The sequence below is a fragment of the Coregonus clupeaformis genome, chromosome 21 (genome assembly GCF_020615455.1).
Source record: "Coregonus clupeaformis isolate EN_2021a chromosome 21, ASM2061545v1, whole genome shotgun sequence".
Taxonomy (NCBI): Eukaryota; Metazoa; Chordata; class Actinopteri; order Salmoniformes; family Salmonidae; genus Coregonus; species Coregonus clupeaformis.
The window spans coordinates 3,845,188-3,867,433 of record NC_059212.1 but is presented as its reverse complement, the minus strand read 5'-3'; the positions used below and the strand labels follow the sequence as shown (position 1 = coordinate 3,867,433).

At 44.7% G+C, this 22,246-nt stretch overlaps 1 protein-coding gene across 1 annotated transcript in view; it reads right to left on the bottom strand.

Annotated features, from left to right (window-relative positions):
* The window catches only part of ephx2 (epoxide hydrolase 2, cytoplasmic), a 35,335-nt gene extending 26,254 nt beyond the window's left edge, over positions 1 to 9,081 (bottom strand). The window contains exons 1-6 of the mRNA XM_041847281.2: positions 8,584 to 9,081; positions 3,546 to 3,624; positions 2,458 to 2,617; positions 2,063 to 2,253; positions 907 to 1,029; positions 648 to 719 (exon numbers count right to left, since the gene is read on the bottom strand). Of these exons, the coding sequence (XP_041703215.2) occupies positions 648 to 719; positions 907 to 1,029; positions 2,063 to 2,253; positions 2,458 to 2,617; positions 3,546 to 3,624; positions 8,584 to 8,687 (729 nt within the window). The 5' untranslated portion in view covers positions 8,688 to 9,081. The remainder of the gene's footprint in view (positions 1 to 647; positions 720 to 906; positions 1,030 to 2,062; positions 2,254 to 2,457; positions 2,618 to 3,545; positions 3,625 to 8,583) is intronic.
* Positions 9,082 to 22,246: the final 13,165 nt, after the last annotated feature.

Here is a 22,246-nt window from a genome sequence, read left to right as displayed (position 1 = left end):
TTGAAAGTCCGTGTTGCCCAGCGACAGCCCCAAAACATCACTGCTCTAGAGGAGATCTGCATGGAGGAATGGGCCAAAATACCAGCAACAGTGTGTGAAAACCTTGTGAAGACTTACAGAAAACGTTTGACCTGTGTCATTGCCAACTAAGGGGTATATAACAAAGTATTGAGAAACTTTTGTTATTGACCAAATACTTATTTTCCACCATAATTTGCAAATAAATTCATTAAAAATCCTACAATGTGATTTTCTGGATTTTTTTTCCTCATTTTGTCTGTCATAGTTGACGTGTCCCTATGATGAAAATTACAGGCCTCTCTCATCTTTTTAAGTGGGAGAACTTGCACAATTGGTGGCTGACTAAATACTTTTTTTCCCCACTGTATGACCACATTAGAGACACATACTTCCCTCAGATTACACAGAGAGAGACAGAGAGACAGAGAGACAGAGAGAGAGAGAGAGAGACAAGAGAGAGAGAGAGAGAGAGAGAGAGAGAGAGAGAGAGAGAGAGAGGGAGAGAGAGAGAGGGTTGAACATGGTTGAACAAGCTTCAAAACCACTGTGTAATCATGTACACACTTTATTCTACATACAGCATTGTCTGCACTGTGTGTGTGTGTGTGTGGGGGGGGGGTTGTCACCTTGATGGTGACATATCCATGAGAAACTTCTTCTGGGTTGCAAGAGGCTGGGTAGCTTTCCCCTGTTACCACCTGGAACACACACATACTAAATCAAAACAGGAGATTGGAATACTGCAGCTAGCGATTGTATCGGCGAGTCGGTGACAATAAATATGGCAGCTGATTACTGCAAATCTGCAAAATAATTGTCACCTACTCAAAGACATTGTCACGGACAATAGAAGCTCCAACATGTTGGTGTGTGTGTGTGTGTTACCTGTACTCCAGTGAAGGTCTCTACTTGTTTCAGAGCTTCAGGCAGGTTCTTCACCAGAACAGCTGTCATACCTACTGCCTCTGCTGCTCCCACCCCCTCCTCATCATCAGCCAACCACAGAGCCTGAAGTATAGACTGACAGGTCAGTTGTCCACTTACAACAAGAGAGAAAATAGGAGAGGAGAGGAGAGGAGAGGAGAGGAGAGGAGAGGAGAGGAGAGGAGAGGAGAGGAGAGGAGAGGAGAGGAGAGGAGAGGAGAGAGAAGAGAGAAGAGAGAAGAGAGAAGAGAGAGAGAAGAGAGAAGAGAGAAGAGAGAAGAGAGAAGAGAGAAGAGAGAAGAGAGAGAGAGAAAGAGAGAAGAGAGAATAGAAATAGAAATAGAAATAGAGAACAGAGAACAGAGCATCAGAGGGAAGGGAGAGAGAGGAGGAGGAAGATAATGTTTCTAAGAACTACCAAAGAAGTCTGAACTATGACACATAACTTTCTGTTGTTAATTAAAATCAAATGTATTGGTCACATACACATGGTTAGCAGATGTTATTGCGAGTGTAGCGAAACGCTTGTGCTTCTAGTTCTGACAGCGCAGCAATATCTAGCAAGTAATAGCTAACAGTTCCACAACAAATACCTAATACACACAAATTGAAGTAAAGGAATGGAATAGGAATATATAAATATATGGATGAGCAATGTCATTGTCAGAGACAATAGCTGAGAGCGACTCTACACAGGAAGGTCAGATTTGGTTTCTAGGGCCGTGTGCAGACAGAGCTTTGTGAAGGGATGGGTGTGGGTGGTTTTAGGAATGTAACAACATCTACAACTTAGATGATTTCATGTTTTCCATGGAAGCTCCAAGCAGTGACTCCAAGACATTGATATCAGTTGTTGTTGCTAACATGATCAAAGATAATAAGATAATGTATGTGCACACATTTAATTTGACTCTTTAATAAAGTTATAATATGTGCTATGATCTGCAGAACAGCCTTTATAGACAGACAGGTCACCTCTACCTCATGTTCCTTCCATGGAAATTCTTGCATCACCTTGTATGACAAGTGACAAGTGATGACAAGTCAGATTGTGTGTGTGTGTGTGTGTGTCTGTGTGTGTGTGTGTGTGTGTGCATTCGTCCCAGTGTGTGTGAACCTGTTTAGGAGTTACTCCCAGCTGTGTGAGAGCGGAGGTGAACAGGTCGGTCTCTGGGACCCTGAGGCCGGTACGACAGGACTGTAGCACCACATCAAAATGGCCGCCCAGCAGAGAGAGGAGCCGGCCAGAGCTATCTCCACACCCACTGTCATCCACCCACTGGTTGGCCAACACACCTGTCAATAACCCTGACAGGAAACACAAGGAGGCACGATATGGAATGTGACCTTAGAATGTACAAGGTGGACTCTGTGTTTCAGATGTGTGTGTTTGTTTGTGTGTGTGTGTGTTACCTTGTCTGCAGTGTTTCAGATGTGTGTGTTTGTGTGTGTGTGTTACCTTTGTCTGCGGTGTTTCAGATGTGTGTGTGTGTGTGTGTGTGTGTGTGTTACCTTGTCTGCGGAGCGTTGCTACGGTCTGCAGAATGTGTGTGTTGATCGTGGCCGAGTCTCTGACTTCCTCCAACAGGCTCTTAACAGAGAACCCAGCAGGAAGACTGACCTTCTGGTCTGACGCTGCACTCACACACTCTGCATCAAGCTCTGGGATCATCTACACACACACACACACACACACACACACACAATCTGACTTGACATCACTTGTCACTTGTCATACAAGGTGATGCGATAATTTCCATGGAAGGAACATTTCAAATCAAATCAAATTTTATTGGCCACATGCGCCGAATACAACAGGTGCAGACATTACAGTGAAATGCTTACTTACAGCCCTTAACCAACAGTGCATTTATTTTTAATAAGTAAAATAAAACAACAACAAAAAAGTGTTGAGAAAAAAAGAGCAGAAGTAAAATAAAATAACAGTAGGGAGGCTATATATATACAGGGGGGTACCGGTGCAGAGTCAATGTGCCGGGGGGCACCGGCTAGTTGAGGTAGTTGAAGTAATATGTACATGTGGGTAGAGTTAAAGTGACTATGCATAAATAATTAACAGAGTAGCAGCAGCATAAAAAGATGGGGTGGGGGGGGCAGTGTAAATAGTCTGGGTAGCCATGATTAGCTGTTCAGGAGTCTTATGGCTTGGGGGTAGAAGCTGTTGAGAAGTCTTTTGGACCTAGACTTGGCACTCCGGTACCGCTTGCCGTGCGGTAGCAGAGAGAACAGTCTATAACTAGGGTGGCTGGAGTCTTTGACAATTTTGAGGGCCTTCCTCTGACACCGCCTGGTATAGAGGTCCTGGATGGCAGGAAGCCATCCAGGACCTCTATAGAAGGCACATTTCAATAGAAGGCACATTTCAATAGAAGGTACATTTCCGTGGATTATAATATAGGCTATATTATTTATGTTTGTACCAGTTCTAGGGGTCATTGAGGAAACAATTATCAAGATCTTGAACTTTTGGAGTTAACAGCTTGGTAACTGAGTTCTGACCACGTTAGTGGTTTGAACTTGACGTTATTTGTCTGTGTAAGCTACCTGTGTGTGTGTGTGTGTGTGTGTGTGTAACTAACCTGAGAGAGTGTGAGTTTACCCCTCTCTGCGCGTTGCATGGCGCTGTCCTCGTTTCTCACCAACTTCTCCAGAAAACCACTAAACCAGAACATAACCATACATTTACACACCAAGTATATTGCACGCACCACACATACAATCTGTCTGTCTGTCACTGGCATAGCACGGCATATGCTATGATTTTTTGGGGGGGAATTACAGGCAATTAGCTTTAAAACTGCAACATAAAAAGAATCAGCCTCATGACAAAATGTATAGAATAGCAGGAAATTAGCTCAAGGATTCTTGAAAGGCGGGACAATCCTTGTCCGGGAAAATATTAATTTTTGCAATTTTCTAAATACTATAAATATTGCCTGGAAATGCCCTTGTCCAGAGCAAAGGATCCCAATTTCAAACTCTCCAGAAAAGTGTTTAAAATATAACACAAACTGTCAATAAAGGATATTAATCGAAAAAATTATGGTATGTAGTTTCTCTCTGTGACTTTAAAGAATATTTATCTCAAAACTTTGATTCCTAAAAGATGTGTCCAGAGATGTGGTCAACTCTGTCAGATTTGTCTAAAATCCTAAATCAATCAGGAATGAGCAGGGTCAGCTATATCATAGGGACCCCTTCTTCATGTCCTCATTACATGTAGTGCAACAAGACCACTCATGATCTGTAAAGTTATCTACTTTTGGATAGATTTAAACAAACAATAATGGAATTCCCATGGTCACAACCATAAACTGTCAACTCAATCTGCCTGATTAAAAAATAATATGAATTTTGGTTCAAATATGTTACATTTAATTAGGTTTTTGAGTCATAAAACAACTGAGGAAAAACTCAATTGTTACTGTGTATACCACTCAACTCCGTAAAACATCAACTCCGTCAGATTAATTAGTGCTGAAAGAATGGTTGTGTTTTTTATTGGGGATTTTCAAAATAATAATTTTCCATATTTTACAAATGTATGTATTGAACCTCTGTCAGTGGTTTGTCAATGCTGTCATTGATGGCTTACGCCCTTAAAAACAATTTTTGGGGAAATATTCTGAAAACATATTGTAATCATTGTTCTGCAACATACTGTATGCTTAAACAATTGCAGTACAGTGTATTTGGAAAGTATTCAGACCCCTTGACTTTTTCCACATTTTGTTACACAGCCTTAATCTAAAATGGATTAAATTGTTAGTTTCTTTTCATCAAGCTACACACAATACCACATAATGACGAAGCAAAAACAGGTTTAGACATTTTTGCATATGTATTACAAATAAAAACAGGATATATTACATTTACATAAGTATTCAGACCCTTTACTCAGTACTTTGTTGAAACACCTTTGGCAGCGATTACAGCCTTGAGTCTTCTTGGGTATGACACTACAAGCTTGGCACACCTGTATTTGGGGAGTTTCTCCCATTCTTCTCTGCAGATCCTCTCAAGCTCTATCAGGTTGGTTGGGGAGCGTCGCTGCACAGCTATGTTTAGTTCTCTCCAGAGATGTTCGATCGGGTTCAAGTCCGGGCTTTGGCTGGGTAACACTCAAGGACATTCAGAGACTTGTACCGAAGCCACTCCTGCATTGTCTTGGCTGTGTGCTTAGGGTCATTGTCCTGTTGGAAGGTGAACCTTCGCCCCAATCTGAGGTCCTGAGCGCTCTGGAGCAGGTTTTCATCAAGGATCTCTCTGTACTTTGCTCCGTTCATCTTTCCCTCGATCCTGACTAGTCTCCCGGTCCCTGCCGCTGAAAAACATCCCCACAGCATGATGCTGCCACCACCATGCTTCACCATAGGGATGGTGCCAGGTTTCCTCCAGACGTGACGCTTGGCATTCAGGCCAAAGAGTTCAATTTTGGTTTCATCAGACCAGAGAATCTTGTTTCTCAGAGTCCTTTACGTGCCTTTTGGAAAACTCCAAGCGGGCTGTCATGTGCCTTTTACTGAGGAGTGGTTTCCATCTGGCCACTCTACCATAAATGCCCAGTTGGTGGAGTGCTGCAGAGATGGTTTTCCTTATGGAAGGTTCTCCCTTCTCCACAGAGGAACTCTAGAGCTCTGTCAGAGTGACCATCGTGTTCTTGGTCACCTCCCTGACCAAGGCCCTTCTCCCCCGATTGCTCAGTTTGGCTGGGTCGGCCAGCTCTAGGAAGAGTCTTGGTGGTTCCAAACTTCTTCCATTTAAGAATGATGGAGGCCACTGTGTTCTTGGGGACCTTCAATGCTGCCAAAAAAGATTGGTACCCTTCCCCAGATCTGTGCCTCGACACAATCCTGTCTCGGAGCTCTAGGACATTTCCTTCGACCTCATGGCTTGGTTTTTGCTCTGACATGCACTGTCAACTGTGGGACCTTATACAGACAGGTGTGTGCCTTTCCAAATCATGCCCAATCAATTGATTTTACCACAGGTGGACTCCAATCAAGTTGTAGAAACATCTCAAGGATGATAAATGGAAGCAGGATGCACCTGAGCTCAATTTGGAGTCTCATAGCAAAGGGTCTGAATACAAAGATTTCTAAAAACCAGTTTTTGCTTTGTCTTAGAGGGTATTGTGTGTAGAATGATGAGAAAAGTAATAATTTTATCAATTTAGAATAAGGCTGTAACGTAACAAAATTTGGAAAAAGTCAAGGGGTCTGAATACTTTCCGAATGCACTGTATTCACTGTTCTAGACCGAAGGGACAACATCTGCATTATAAATAATGTTGTTTTATGTTCTAAATCTAGAAAAAGGTGCCAAAATGCTAATGAAATTTGCCCTGGAGAATTTAATAGTGCTTCAAACACAAAAAAACTACTTGTTGATATGTATTAGAATATTTAGTACTATATTATATATATATATATATATATATATATATATATTTTAGTACTATATTATATAGTATTATTACAATATTTGAATAATCTAAATATTAGAATTAAACAATCAAGGCCTTTAAACAATAATAATTAATAAACTAATAATAATAATTAATTATTAATAATAATAATAGTTGGACAATAATTATTAATAATAAATCAAATGCCTTTTATGGTGTCTGACAGAGTTAACATAAATCCAGTTAGTTGCATTTTATGAAGACATTTCTTTGTGGGGGGGGGTGTGATATCATGGTGTGATAGCTGATACTTTGGTCTATCAAAATATATATATCACGATCGTCGGGAACAGAGGACCAAGGCGCAGCGTGGAATGCGAACATATTTATTCAATAATGATCACACGAACAAAACAACAAAACGATAACGTGACGTCCCTGGTTACATACACCAGCCAACACGGAACAAGAAACCACACCAAATGAATGCCTAACGGCTACCTAAGTATGGCTCCCAATCAGAGACAACGAGCTACAGCCGTCTCTGATTGGGAGCCACCCTGGCCAACATAGAATTACAAAACCTAGAAATTAACACCCTGGCTCAACATACGAGAGTCCCCAGAGCCAGGGCGTGACAGTACCCCCCAAAGGCGCGGACTCCGACCGCGCCAACCAAACACAACAGGGGAGGGACCGGGTGGGCACTCCGCCTCGGCGGCGGATCCGGCTCCGGGCATGACCCCCACTCCTTCTCTAACCCCCCAAAGTACCCCTGGTCCGGTCTGGCCCTGCTGACCGGAGCTGAACTGAACACTGGTGGAGCGGATTGCTCTAGCTCCGGCGTGACGCAGCTGACCCGTGCCGACCCAGGCACCGGTGGAACAGGCAAGGGCTGTGCCGTACTGACGACGCACACTACTGGCTTGGTGTGGGGAGCAGGAGCGGGCCGAGCCGGGCTGACGAAACGCACCACTGACTTGGTGCGGGGAGCAGGAACGGGCCGAGCCGGGCTGACGAAGCGCACCACTGACTTGGTGCGGGGAGCAGGAACGGGCCGAGCTGGGCTGACGAAACGCACCACTGACTCGGTACGAGGGACAGGAACAGGCCGGACCTTACTGGGGACACACACCACTGGCCCTACGCGGGGATCAGGAACGGGCCGGACCGGACTGGTAACACACCCCAGTACCTCTCGCCGTGCCTCTACACTTTCCTCCCCTTTTGTAACCAGTGGCCCCCGTAACCTGGCGGCCTCCTCTACTAACCGCTATATTGCGGCCTCCTGCTGCCCCGTCGTCCACGGCGTGAGCCCCCCCTAAAAATGTTCTGGGTGTCTCTCCTCCTCGTGGACCAGGCCTCCATAGTTCTCGCCCAACTCTCGCTCTTCTGCTTCCAAGTCCTCTCTGGCGTTGGCTCCTGGACAGGCTCCTTGGTCCAGTTATGGTGGTTTCTTCTGTCACGATCGTCAGGAACAGAGGACCAAGGCGCAGCGTGGAATGCGAACATATTTATTAAATAATGATCACACGAACAAAACGATAACGGGACGTCCCTGGTTACATACACCAACCAACACGGAACAAGAAACCACACCAAATGAATGCCTAACGGCTACCTAAGTATGGCTCCCAATCAGAGACAACGAGCTACAGCCGTCTCTGATTGGGAGCCACCCTGGCCAACATAGAATTACAAAACCTAGAAATTAACACCCTGGCTCAACATACGAGGGTCCCCAGAGCCAGGGCGTGACAATATACTTCAAATTGGGTTAAATTAAGACAAATATTTGTGGGGAAAAAAGTTGAGATTCTCCCATCTTTCAAGAATCCCTGAGCACTAAAACAGCCTCATGGCAAAATGTGTAAAATAGCATGAGATTAGCTCCAAAACTGCACATTTCTGTCTCTGCCCCATGGCAAAAAAAATCATTCAGCAAACGGTTTTTACATGGCCTGAAGGTAACAGAATATAGAGGATTTTTTAGAGCAATTTTGGAGGGAATCTTTTAAAAAATCCTCTATATACTGTTACCTTCAGGCCATGTAAAAACCGTTTGCTGAATGATTCGGAACAAGTAAAAAGGGGCTACAATAACGGGGCTATCCCATGCTTGTGTTATGTTCCAAGTATGCGCGTAAGGTTTTAGTGTCTGTCAGCACTCTGCACTCTCTCTCACCGCTGGAAAAAATATTGATTCCTACCTGGGGAGTTTGTGGGTCTCTTCGAATTTGAGGAAAGTTTCTGCGGGTCTGGGAGAAACCACGACCCCCCACAGATTGAACAAAACTGCCTTCTTGCTCTCCATTTCACCGATTTCTGTCCGGGGAGTCTTTACAGAGCACTGTGGAGTAGAGGGTGAAAGCGAAACTCTGACCTACTAAAAATATTTATGTAGATAGAAAGTGTTCAGCCTTTTCCTACCACTACACAACTCCTCCTCTAAACGAATGGATGCGTTGCAGATCGTCTTTATCGTAATCGTCTTTACTACAGTCGCACATGATAAACTGCTAAAATGTTTGTGTTTCCTGAGATATTGGCGTTATGAGGTCTAATAACTAGGGCAGCGCGACTGTAGTAGAAAGACTGCCTTGAACGCAACCAGTAAAACCTCCCTAAAACGCTTCCATAGAAATGTATCAATTCAAAACTGCGTAATCTCAGTGTTGCCAATTTAGCGACTTTTTCTGGTGTTATTGGAGACTCTGACGTGAAAGCATATATCATTCTTACTCTTCTCAACGAGCAGCGGGTGCTGCCGGGCCCCACCCCCGAGAAGCCCCCCCACCCCGACCCGCTGCCGTGGGCGGGACAGGCGGCCCAGTCCTCGCGCAGCAGTCCCTCCCAGCTGCAGTCAGAGTTCACCCCTCTGCGTCCAGACTGCAAATGAATCGCGCATGCGGGAAGCCGCAGTGTGGAGTACTTGGTACGAGAGACTTATAACTGGTTTTCAGTGTCTCCAAAGCGCAGGGAGGCCTACAAGGCCATATATGAGACCATCAACTGTGGGGAGAAACCTTTACAGATTACCAAGGTGTGTGCCACACGTTGGCTTTCCATCGAACCCGCGGTTTCACGCATTTTATATTTTAGCTCTTATCCAGAGCGATTTACAGTTAGTGCATACATTATTTTTTTTCATACCCCCTGTGGAAATCGAACCCACAACCCTGGCGTTGCAAACGCCATGCTCTCAACTGAGCTACATCCCTGCCGGCCATTCCCTCCCCTACGCTGGGCCAATTGCGCGCCGCCCCATGGGTCTCCCGGTCGCGGCCGGCTACGACAGAGCCTGGATTCGAACCAGGATCTCTAGTGGCACAGCTAGCACTGCGATGCAGTGCCTTAGACCACTGCGCCACTCGGGAGACTGGACCAGTGGGAGGAGCTTAGGCTGCATTTCGCAGTCACCAAGTCCAGTGAACACTGCTACATGGCTGAGGTTTTATACTCAAAACATATTGTATCTGACTTTTTTGAAGTCAGTCCTGGGTGAGGTACAGTTGGCCATCAAGGCTTTTGAGGGAGAGCAAGTAGATCCTCTTAAACTACTTGACAAATTGGTTAGCCTGATCAAGTCTGTGCACAGCAGGGTGCTGAATCCACTGGCAAATGTTAATGATCTCAAAGGGCCAATAGATGGATGCATCAGTCCCAAACCGTACCTTGATTACCTTTTTGAGTCAAAGGCAGCTGAGCTCCACCTTGCGCCTGAGGATGAAAACAATGTCCGAAAGCGGTGTGTAGCCTTCACCATCTCCCTCACTAATGAGTTGAGGGTGAGACTGCCGGACAACATCGAAGCATTGCAGTACATGTCAGTTTTCAATGTGGAGGAAACTCTAAAGCACAATAAGAGCCCTGGAGAAATAGAAAAAATAGCCAAGCTCCTTGGCTACTCCCCTGCAGAGATAGACAAGATTGTACAGCAATTGCGTGCCATCCATCTTAGTAAATGGAATGAGACAAAATAATAATAATAATATACCATTTAGCAGACGCTTTTATCCAAAGCGACTTACAGTCATGCGTGCATCCATTTTAGTGTATGCGTGGTCGCGGGGATCGAACCCACCACCCTGGCGTTACAAGCTCCGTGCTCTACCAGCTGAGCTACAGAGGACCACAAAAAGCACATTGGGCTTCTGGAGTGAGATTTGGAAGTTCACGGATGCAGCTGATATCAACCCGTTTCAAGAACTTGCCACGGCTGCTGTGTCTGTGTTGTCCTTGCCACACTCGAATGCTGAAGTCGAGAGAGTATTCAGCCAGATGAGTGTGGTAAAAAGCAAACGTAGAAATCGGATGTCCTTGCAGACCCTTAACTCCATCCTGTACATTCGACATGGACTGAAGCTGTCTGGTGAGGCTTGCTATGAGCACCAGCTGCCTGATAATGTTTTGCAGCTTTTGGCACATCAGCTGCCTACTCATTTAAGTCAGCTCCCTCAGTTGCTGAACCTGCCTTGACCAAAATGATGATGACCCACTCTTTCTGTGAGCCAGCACAGCCTGTGTGTGTGTGGAGGGGGTCTGGAAAAACAAAAACCAATTAACCTGAATTAGGGCCAGACTAGTTACCATCATTTTCTCACATTGCTATTGACAGTTTTTTTCTATTGTCTATTTTTGTTCCATTTAGATTGTTAATTGTATACAAAAAAAATATTTTAAATGGTTAAAAATTGTCATGTTTTACTGTGACTTGTTGTAGGCTAAGTGGACCATAAGGTTAAAAACCAAACCAAACTTAAGAAAACTAAACAAAAAAATTTAATAAATAAAAATTAAATAAAAAATAAAAATAAATAAAATAAAAAATAAAAACTATCTCCGCCAGAGTGTCTCTATTGGGTCCCTTTTGCTGGTCCCAAGCCCGGATAAAGGAGGAGGGTTGGAATTGTGACATAAAAAAACAAGAATCGACAGAAGAAAGTTCATTTGTAGTTCTAAACATATTTAGGGTGTTTTTACTCCCTTTTTGTCTCTCCTACAGCGTTATTCCTCTCTCCTACAGCGTTATTCCTCTCTACAACAGCGTTATTCCTCTCTCCTACAGCGTTATTCCTCTCTCCTACAGCGTTATTCCTCTCTCCTACAGCGTTATTCCTCTCTCCTACAGCGTTATTCCTCTCTACAACAGCGTTATTCCTCTCTCCTACAGCGTTATTCCTCTCTCCTACAGCGTTATTCCTCTCTCCTACAGCGTTATTCCTCTCTCCTACAGCGTTATTCCTCTCTCCTACAGCGTTATTCCTCTCTTCTACAGTGTTATTCCTCTCTCCTACAGCGTTATTCCTCTCTCCTACAGTGTTATTCCTCTCTACAACAGCGTTATTCCTCTCTCCTACAGCGTTATTCCTCTCTACAACAGCGTTATTCCTCTCTCCTACAGCGTTATTCCTCTCTCCTACAGCGTTATTCCTCTCTCCTACAGCGTTATTCCTCTCTCCTACAGCGTTATTCCTCTCTCCTACAGCGTTATTCCTCTCTCCTACAGCGTTATTCCTCTCTACAACAGCGTTATTCCTCTCTCCTACAGCGTTATTCCTCTCTCCTACAACGTTATTCCTCTCTCCTACAGCGTTATTCCTCTCTCCTACAGCGTTATTCCTCTCTACAACAGCGTTATTCCTCTCTACAACAGCGTTATTCCTCTCTCCTACAGCGTTATTCCTCTCTCCTACAGCGTTATTCCTCTCTACAACAGCGTTATTCCTCTCTCCTACAGCGTTATTCCTCTCTCCTACAGCGTTATTCCTCTCTCCTACAGCGTTATTCCTCTCTCCTACAGCATTATTCCTCTCTCCTACAGCGTTATTCCTCTCTACAACAGTGTTATTCCTCTCTCCTACAGCGTTATTCCTCTCTTCTACAGCGTTATTCCTCTCTCCTACAGCGCTATTCCTCTCTCCTACAGCGTTATTCCTCTCTCCTACAGCGTTATTCCTCTCTCCTACAGCGTCCATCACAATTACATGCACATGGCCAATTACGCAAATTAAGTGATGACGTCATTTAGCGACTTCTAGCGACAGCCAATAGCTACTTTTCTTACTGAGGAGTTGGCAACACTGAATCTCACACTCAAATCATCAGCTCGCTGTATGAGCGTCTATAGATGTGTTGAAACAGATTTATTCATGGTTTTTCTGCCGTTCTCTATGTTGATTAAAGAATAAATTAATAAATGACTGTCTCGGGCTTCGACCCCTGACTTCATATAAACACATAATACATGAAAGAATGCGTAGAATTACAGGAAATGAGCTTTAAAACAGCAACATTTTCTTTCCGCCAACAAGAGGGGTGTGAACAGTTTGGGGTTGCTGATAAATTACATTATCCATCCGGACCTTTGGCACCTGGGAAATGTGTGTGACCGGACCTTCTCAAATAGTACTTGATTAGCCCCTGCTCTGTGGGTTAATAAAGTATGTCTAGGTCAATGGCTATCGTAGGGGAAGAGGTCATGAAGGGAAAGATGAGGAGGATTGGTACAAGCTCTATACACACATGATTCGTTCAGGTATCTATCTGCCTCGCTGGGTGGCAATGTTGAAAGGACACACACACACATACCAGGGTTAGGGTCAATTCAGGAAGCACACCGAAATTCCAATTCTCTTCAAAACCTTCCAGTTAGGAACATTTGGAATTGGATTTTGGTTTACTTTCTGAATTGACTGTAATTTAAATATAATTGACACCAACCCTGACACTGACACACGCACATACACTTGGACTCGCTGACTATAACTTCACAGAGACACGAGCTGAAGCGTCAATCAGACAGAAACTTGTAATCTCCTCTGTTCCTCCGCGTCAACTGTAGTCTACCTCAGACTGGGCTGCGAGGGAGGGAGGGAGGGAGGGAGGACATAATGGAAGAGAGAGAGAGAAAGAAAGAAAAAGAGAGAGAGAGAGAGAGAGAGAGAGAGAGAGAGAGAGAGATAATAAAGATAATTAAATGAAATGATGATAATCTCTTCTGAACTTTTCTGTTTGGCACCTTTCCACGTGCAATCCCGCTAGCTTTTAATTGAAAGTTAAAAAGCAACGTGATCGTGATTCAACCAAGCGGTGGGCTTTGGGTTTGTGGAACGTTCAGCAATGGATTAATCCTATTTGACACAGAGTTTATAACTGTTGATAGCAATAGGCCTACTTGCTATGATGATTAATTATGCATTTCATTTGTAAAATAGTAATTTTGTTTTGTGTTTTGTGCACATGGACTTAAATAAATAGTGTTTTATAAGCCCATAAGTGCTGGCTACCAATTGGTTTATGACACTGAAATAAAATGAATTAAATAAATAAATAAAAAATCACAGAAGAGGCTCCTGCAGGAAAAAGTAGAACAGGGTTCCCCAAATGGAGGCCCGCTCCCCGAATTTGGCCCGCGGGTGATTTTATTTGTCTCCCCAAGTTTTGGAAATAAAAGTTTGGAAGTCTGTTCCAAAGTATTCCCATGCATTATAGAGCGATATACACTGCTCAAAAAATAAAGGGAACACTTAAACAACACAATGTAACTCCAAGTCAATCACACTTCTGTGAAATCAAACTGTCCACTTAGGAAGCAACACTGATTGACAATAAATTTCACATGCTGTTGTGCAAATGGAATAGACAACAGGTGGAAATTATAGGCAATTAGCAAGACACCCTCAATAAAGGACTGGTTCTGCAAGTGGTGACCACAGACCACTTCTCAGTTCCTATGCTTCCTGGCTGATGTTTTGGTCACTTTTGAATGCTGGCGGTGCTTTCACTCTAGTGGTAGCATGAGACGGAGTCTACAACCCACACACGTGGCTCAGGTAGTGCAGCTCATCCAGGATGGCACATCAATGCGAGCTGTGGCAAGAAGGTTTGCTGTGTCTGTCAGCGTAGTGTCCAGAGCATGGAGGCGCTACCAGGAGACAGGCCAGTACATCAGGAGACGTGGAGGAGGCCGTAGGAGGGCAACAACCCAGCAGCAGGACTGCTACCTCCGCCTTTGTGCAAGGAGGAGCAGGAGGAGCACTGCCAGAGCCCTGCAAAATGACCTCCAGCAGGCCACAAATGTGCATGTGTCTGCTCAAACAGTCAGAAACAGACTCCATGAGGGTGGTATGAGGGCCCGACGTCCACAGGTGGGGGGTTGTGCTTACAGCCCAACACCGTGCAGGACGTTTGGCATTTGCCAGAGAACACCAAGATTGGCAAATTCGCCACTGGCGCCCTGTGCTCTTCACAGATTAAAGCAGGTTCACACTGAGCACATGTGACAGACGTGGCAGTCTGGAGACGCCGTGGAGAACGTTCTGCTGCCTGCAACATCCTCCAACATGACCGGTTTGGCGGTGGGTCAGTCATGGTGTGGGGTGGCATTTCTTTGGGGGGCCGCACAGCCCTCCATGTGCTCGCCAGAGGTAGCCTGACTGCCATTAGGTACCGAGATGAGATCCTCAGACCCCTTGTGAGACCATATGCTGGTGCGGTTGGCCCTGGGTTCCTCCTAATGCAAGACAATGCTAGACCTCATGTGGCTGGAGTGTGTCAGCAGTTCCTGCAAGAGGAAGACATTGATGCTATGGACTGGCCCGCCCGTTCCCCAGACCTGAATCCAATTGAGCATATCTGGGACATCATGTCTCGCTCCATCCACCAACGCCACGTTGCACCACAGACTGTCCAGGAGTTGGTGGATGCTTTAGTCCAGGTCTGGGAGGAGATCCCTCAGGAGACCATCCGCCACCTCATCAGGAGCATGCCCAGGCGTTGTAGGGAGGTCATACAGGCACGTGGAGGCCAAACACACTACTGAGCCTCATTTTGACTTGTTTTAAGGACATAACATCAAAGTTGGATCAGCCTGTAGTGTGGTTTTCCACTTAAATTTTGAGGGTGACTCCAAATCCAGACCTCCATGGGTTGATAAATTTGATTTCAATTGATAATTTTTGTGTGATTTTGTTGTCAGCACATTCAACTATGTAAAGAAAAAAGTATTTAATAAGATTATTTCATTCATTCAGATCTAGGATATGTTGTTTATGTGTTCCCTTTATTTTTTTGAGCAGTGTATAAAGTGCCTTCGGAAAGGATTCAGACCCCTTGACTTCTTCCACATTTTATTAGGTTACAGCCTTATTCTAAAATTGATGAAATTGTTTTTTCCCCCTCATCAATCTACACACAATACCCCATAATGACAAAACAAAAACTGTTTTTTTGAAATGTTTATAAATTCTAAACTTCTTCCACTTAAGAATGATGGAGGCCACTGTGTTCTTGGGGACCTTCAATGCTGCAGAAATATTTTGGTACCCTTCCCCAGATCTGTGCCTCGACACAATCCTGTCTCGGAGCTCTACGGACAATTCTTTCGACCTCATGGCTTTGTTTTTGATCTGACATGCACTGTCAACTGTGGGACCTTATATAGACAGGTGTGTGCCTTTCCAAATCATGTCCAATCAATTGAATTTACCACAGGTGGACTCCAATCAAGTCGTAGAACCATCTCAATGATGATCAATGGAAACAGGATGCACCTGAGCTCAATTTCGAGTCTCATAGCAAAGGGTCTGAATACTTATGTAAATAAAGTATTTCAGTTTTTTTATTTTTAATAAATTAGCAAAATATTTGATAAATCTGTTTTCGCTTTGTCATTATGGGGTATCGTGTGTAGATTGCTGAGGATTTTTATTTATTTAATCCATTTTAGAATGAGGCTGTAACTTAACAAAATGTGGAAAAAGTCATGGGGTCTGCATACTTTCCGAAGGCACTGTATATACATTGAGTGTACAAAACATTAGGAACACCTGCCCTTTCCATGACAGACTGACCAGGTGAATCCAGGTGAAAGCTATGATCCCTTATTGATGTCACCTATTAAACCCACTTAAATCAGTGTAGATGAAGGGGAGGCGACAGGTTAAATAAGGATTTTTAAGCCTTGAGACAATTGAGACATGGATTGTGTATGTGTGCCATTCAGAGGGTAAATGGGCAAGACAAAATATTTAAGTGCCTTTGAACGGGGTATGGTAGTAGGTGCCATGCGCACCGGTTGAAGTATGTCAAGAACTGCAACGCTGCTGTGTTTTTCATGCTCAACAGTTTCCTGTGTGTATCAAGAATTGTCCACCACCCAAAAGACATCCAACTCGTCACAACTGTGGGAAACATTGGAGTCAACATGGGCCAGCCTTCCTGTGGAACCTTCCTTTCAACACCTTGTAGAGTCCATGCCCAGACGAATTGAGGCTGTTCTGAGGGCAAAAGGGGGTGCAACTCAATATTAGGAAGGTGTTCCTAATGTTTTGTACACTCAGTGTATATGATTGTATACAAATTTAACACAGGAGGCTGCTAAGGGGAGGACGGCTCATAATAATGGCTGGAACAAAGCTAATGGAATGTCATCAAACACACGTATTTGATACCATTCCACCTATTCCACTCCAGCCATTACCATGAGTCCGTCCTCCCCAATTAAAGTGTCACCAATCTCCTGTGAAATCTACGCAAGGTTTGAAATATTTATGTTATAGTCAAATATTATATCTGTTTGGGATTCTCGCGGTCAATTTGCAGTCAACAAATTATTTGTAATTATGTTCCGATCCACTCAAGAAACAGTCGGCCTGCAGCTGAATCTAGAATGATGATCTCTGAAGTAGGCTATCAGCCAACAATATTAATGGTTTGACACGTTTTACTTCAGTATTAGATGTTTGTCAAATTTCTACAGTTAAGTTTAGGCGTTAATTCCAAATGGTTTAGGTAAGTGTTGAAGGAAAACTCCAATCAAAAACGATATTTTGGTATTTGTTTCATTAGTCCACTTTCGAAACAGTGCCAAAATGTTTTGGATGTCAGCAATCAAGTTTTCAACATATTGGACTTTCGATAAGAAAATGTAATCGGTCACAAAAAATAAAAATAAACGAGTGCCTGGGATTGAACACATTAACCTCGAAACCGCAAGCCTAATAGTGCTCACCATTACTCCTAGTGGCCTGTTTTTAAAGCATCTCCCGACGTCCTGGGGACTTCGACGAACATTGCTTGGTTCTTACAATGAAAATGACTTTCTGACAAAATTAGAAACTTATAATGCCACTCGGAAATCTCTGACTACCAACTAGGGAACTCGAGCCTCTTTCTAGCGCTCCAACTTTCCAACCTGAAGATCACTGGCATCATGATTTGACCTCGTATTTTTCAGAGTTTTCCCAGTTGTCTTGAAAGCACCATAATATCTGAAAATGTAGCTAGACTCTTACCCGTATACATGGATGAACGCTTCTCCCTCTCTGTCATGGATGCCATGGTTGCCCTTAGCTAACCAACGAGGTTCAATGTTAGCCAGCTAGCTAACATTAGGCTATAACCATCATTATGCACACCTGGCAACCATCATTATGCACACCTGTGCCCCATTATTAGACACAACTGGACTTCATCACTACCCTGATTACTCCCCCTTTATTTAGCCCTCAGTTGTCATCAGTCCTTAGGTGTTATTGGTTTTCTCTGACGTTCAGTTCAGCTTCCCACGTTTGTTATTTTGCATCTATTCTGTATAAAACTCACATTCTGCACCTGCTTTCTGACTCCCGGCGTAGACGTTACAGAATAACACCTCACAATATGGAAGCAGTAGAAGATTCAACACTCTAGATCCAAACTGTTACAGACCTATATCCATCCTGCCCTGCCTTTCGAAAGTTTTTAAAAGCCAAGTTTACAAACAGATCACCGACCATTTCGAATCCCACCGTACCTTCTCCGCTATGCAATCCGGTTTCCGAGCTGGTCATGGGTGCACCTCAGCCACGCTCAAGGTCCTAAACGATATTATAACCGCAATCAATAATAGACAGTACTGTGCAGCCGTCTTCATCGACATGGCCAAGGCTTTCGACTCTGTCAACCACCGCATTCTTATTGGCAGACTAAATAGCCTTGGTTTCTCAAATGACTGCCTAGCCTGGTTCACCAACTACTTCTCAGATAGAGTTCAATGTGTCAAATCGGAGGGCCTGTTGTCTGGACCTATGGCAGTCTCTATGGGGGTGCCACAGGGTTCAATTCTTGGGCCGACTCTTTTCTCAGTGTATATCAATGATGTTGCTCTTGCTGCTGGTGACTCTCAGATCCACCTCTACGCAGACGACACCATTTTGTATACATCTGGCCCTTCATTGGACACTGTGTTAACAAACCTCCAAACGAGCTTCAATGCCATACAACACTCCTTCAGTAGCCTCCAACTGCTCTTAAACACTAGTAAAACTAAATGCATGCTCTTCAATCGAACGCTGCTGGCACCCGCCCACCCGACTAGAATCACTACTCTCGACGGGTCTGACCTAGAGTATGTGGACAACTACAAATACCTAGGTGTCTGGTTAGACTGTAAACTCTCCTTCCAGACTCACATCAAAGTTAAATCTAGAATCGGCTTCCTATTTCGCAAAAAGCCTCCTTCACTCATGCTGCCAAACATGCCCTCGTAAAACTGACTATCCTACCGATCCTTGACTTCGCGATGTCATTTACAAAATAGCCTCCAACACTCTACTCAGCAAATTGGATGTAGTCTCTCACAGTGCCATCCATTTTGTCACCAAAGCCCCATATACTACCCACCACTGTGACCTGTACGCTCTTGTTGGCTGGTCCTCACTACATATTCGTCGCCAAACCCACTGGCTCCAGGCCATCTATAAATCACTGCTAGGCAAATCCCCGCCTTATCTTAGCTCATTGGTCACCATAGCAACACCCACCCATAGTATGCGCTCCAGCAGGTATATCTCACTGGTCATCCCCAAAGCAAATACCTCCTTTGGCCACCATTCCTTCCAGTTCTCTGCTGCCAATGACTGGAACGAATTGCAAAAATCTCTGAAGCTGGAGACTCTTATCTCCCTCACTAACTTTAAGCATCAGTTGTCAGAGCACCTTACCGATCACTGCACCTGTACACAGCCCATCTGTAATTAGCCCACCCAACTACCTCATCCCCATATTGTTATTTATTTTGCTCATTTGCACCCCAGTATCTCTATTTGCACATCATCTCTTGCACATCTATCATTCCAGTGTTAATACTAATTGTAATTATTTTGCACTATAGCCTATTTATTGCCTTGCCTCCATAACTTGCTACATTTGCACAAACTGTATATATATTTTCTGTTGTATTTTCAACTTTATGTTTTGTTTTACCCCATATGTAACTCTGTGTTGTTGTTGTTTTTATCGCACTGCTTTGCTTTATCTTGGCCAGGTCGCAGTTGTAAATGAGAACTTGTTCTCAACTGGCTTACCTGGTTAAATTAAGGTGAAATAAAATAATAAATAATACCTCTTCCAGACGGTTAATGAACAAGGTAATCTACTCCATCAACACCACGACCAGGTCCTCCGCATTCTCCACCGCCTCGACACCACCAGTGAGGTTCTCCATACCCCTATCACAGGGCCTCCTACCACGGGTCTTCACAGTCAGCCAGCCCCCAGCCTACCCAGCCGTCCGCCCAGTTCAGCGATGCCCGACTGTCCCTTCCGTGGCTTCCTACTCCAGTGCTCCCTCTATTTCGCCTATCAGATGGGAGCCCCCACCACCGTCACCGGAGACAGCTGGGGCTCTGTCCCTATTGCGGCCAGGAGGGGCACAGGCTTCAGCGGTGTCCGGTGCGCCCTAACCCGGGGTCATCAAGAGCAGAGGGGCGGCCCCGTGACCTTCCGTCTCCCAGGGTAGCCATGAGTATTCCATTATCATCGTTTCCCGCCAAACCCTTTATGGTTCCTATTTCACTGGCTGGCTGTCCCTCAAGCGTTGTCTCTACAGCTCTAGTGGACTCCGGTGCAGCTGGGAACTTCATCGACCAGACCCTCGTCTCCTCCCTGAACATCACCTCATACCCGCTCTCCTCTCCTTTTCCTGTCCAAGCCCTAGATATGGGATCCGGCACAATTACGCAAATCACCACACCACTCACCCTCACCGTGGGACCCATGCAGCAGGAAAGTCTTCCCTTCCTCATCACCACCGCACCCGTACACAAGGTAATCCTCGGCCTCCCGTGGCTCCATCGTCACAACCCCACCATCTTATGGTCGAACATGAAAATCACCACCTGGGGACCAGGATGTTGGAGGACCTGCTTCCCCGTACGCTGTGGTTCCACACCGGTTGAGAGTCCTGTAAGTGCCCACCAATCGGTCCTCCCGTATCGTTGGCCCCGTGTTTTGGGACGTAGATGTAGACATCCGCCAGGCTCTGGAGAGGGAACTCGCTCCTGCCACCTGCCCTCCAGAACGCATCTACGTCCCCCACGGGGGGTGAGAGATTGGCTGTTGACCCTGGGCACATACACTACCAGTCAAAAGTTTGGACACACCTACTCATTCAAGGATTTGTCTTTATTTTTACAATTATTTACATTGTAGAATAATAGAAGACATCAAAACTATTAAATAACACATATGGAATCATGTGGTAACCAAAAAAGTGTTAAATAAATCAAAATATGTTATATTTGAGATTCTTCAAATAGCCACCCTTTGCCTTGATGACAGCTTTGCACACTCTTGGCATTCTCTCAACCAGCTTCATGAGGTAGTCACCTGGAATGTGTTTCATTTACATTTACAGTCATTTAGCAGACGCCCTTATCCAGAGCGACTTACAGTTAGTGAATACCTATTTTCCACCATAATTTGCAAATAAATTCATAAAAAAGTTCCCAGTTCCCAGAGACTGGACCAGTGGGAGGAGCTTAGGCTGCATTTCGCAGTCACCAAGTCCAGTGAACACTGCTACATGGCTGAGGTTTTATACTCAAAACATATTGTATCTGACTTTTTTGAAGTCAGTCCTGGGTGAGGTACAGTTGGCCATCAAGGCTTTTGAGGGAGAGCAAGTAGATCCTCTTAAACTACTTGACAAATTGGTTAGCCTGATCAAGTCTGTGCACAGCAGGGTGCTGAATCCACTGGCAAATGTTAATGATCTCAAAGGGCCAATAGATGGATGCATCAGTCCCAAACCGTACCTTGATTACCTTTTTTGAGTCAAAGGCAGCTGAGCTCCACCTTGCGCCTGAGGATGAAAACAATGTCCGAAAGCGGTGTGTAGCCTTCACCATCTCCCTCACTAATGAGTTGAGGGTGAGACTGCCGGACAACATCGAAGCATTGCAGTACATGTCAGTTTTCAATGTGGAGGAAACTCTAAAGCACAATAAGAGCCCTGGAGAAATAGAAAAAATAGCCAAGCTCCTTGGCTACTCCCCTGCAGAGATAGACAAGATTGTACAGCAATTGCGTGCCATCCATCTTAGTAAATGGAATGAGACAAAATAATAATAATAATATACCATTTAGCAGACGCTTTTATCCAAAGCGACTTACAGTCATGCGTGCATCCATTTTAGTGTATGCGTGGTCGCGGGATCGAACCCACCACCCTGGCGTTACAAGCTCCGTGCTCTACCAGCTGAGCTACAGAGGACCACAAAAGCACATTGGGCTTCTGGAGTGAGATTTGGAAGTTCACGGATGCAGCTGATATCAACCCGTTTCAAGAACTTGCCACGGCTGCTGTGTCTGTGTTGTCCTTGCCACACTCGAATGCTGAAGTCGAGAGAGTATTCAGCCAGATGAGTGTGGTAAAAAGCAAACGTAGAAATCGGATGTCCTTGCAGACCCTTAACTCCATCCTGTACATTCGACATGGACTGAAGCTGTCTGGTGAGGCTTGCTATGAGCACCAGCTGCCTGATAATGTTTTGCAGCTTTTTGGCACATCAGCTGCCTACTCATTTAAGTCAGCTCCCTCAGTTGCTG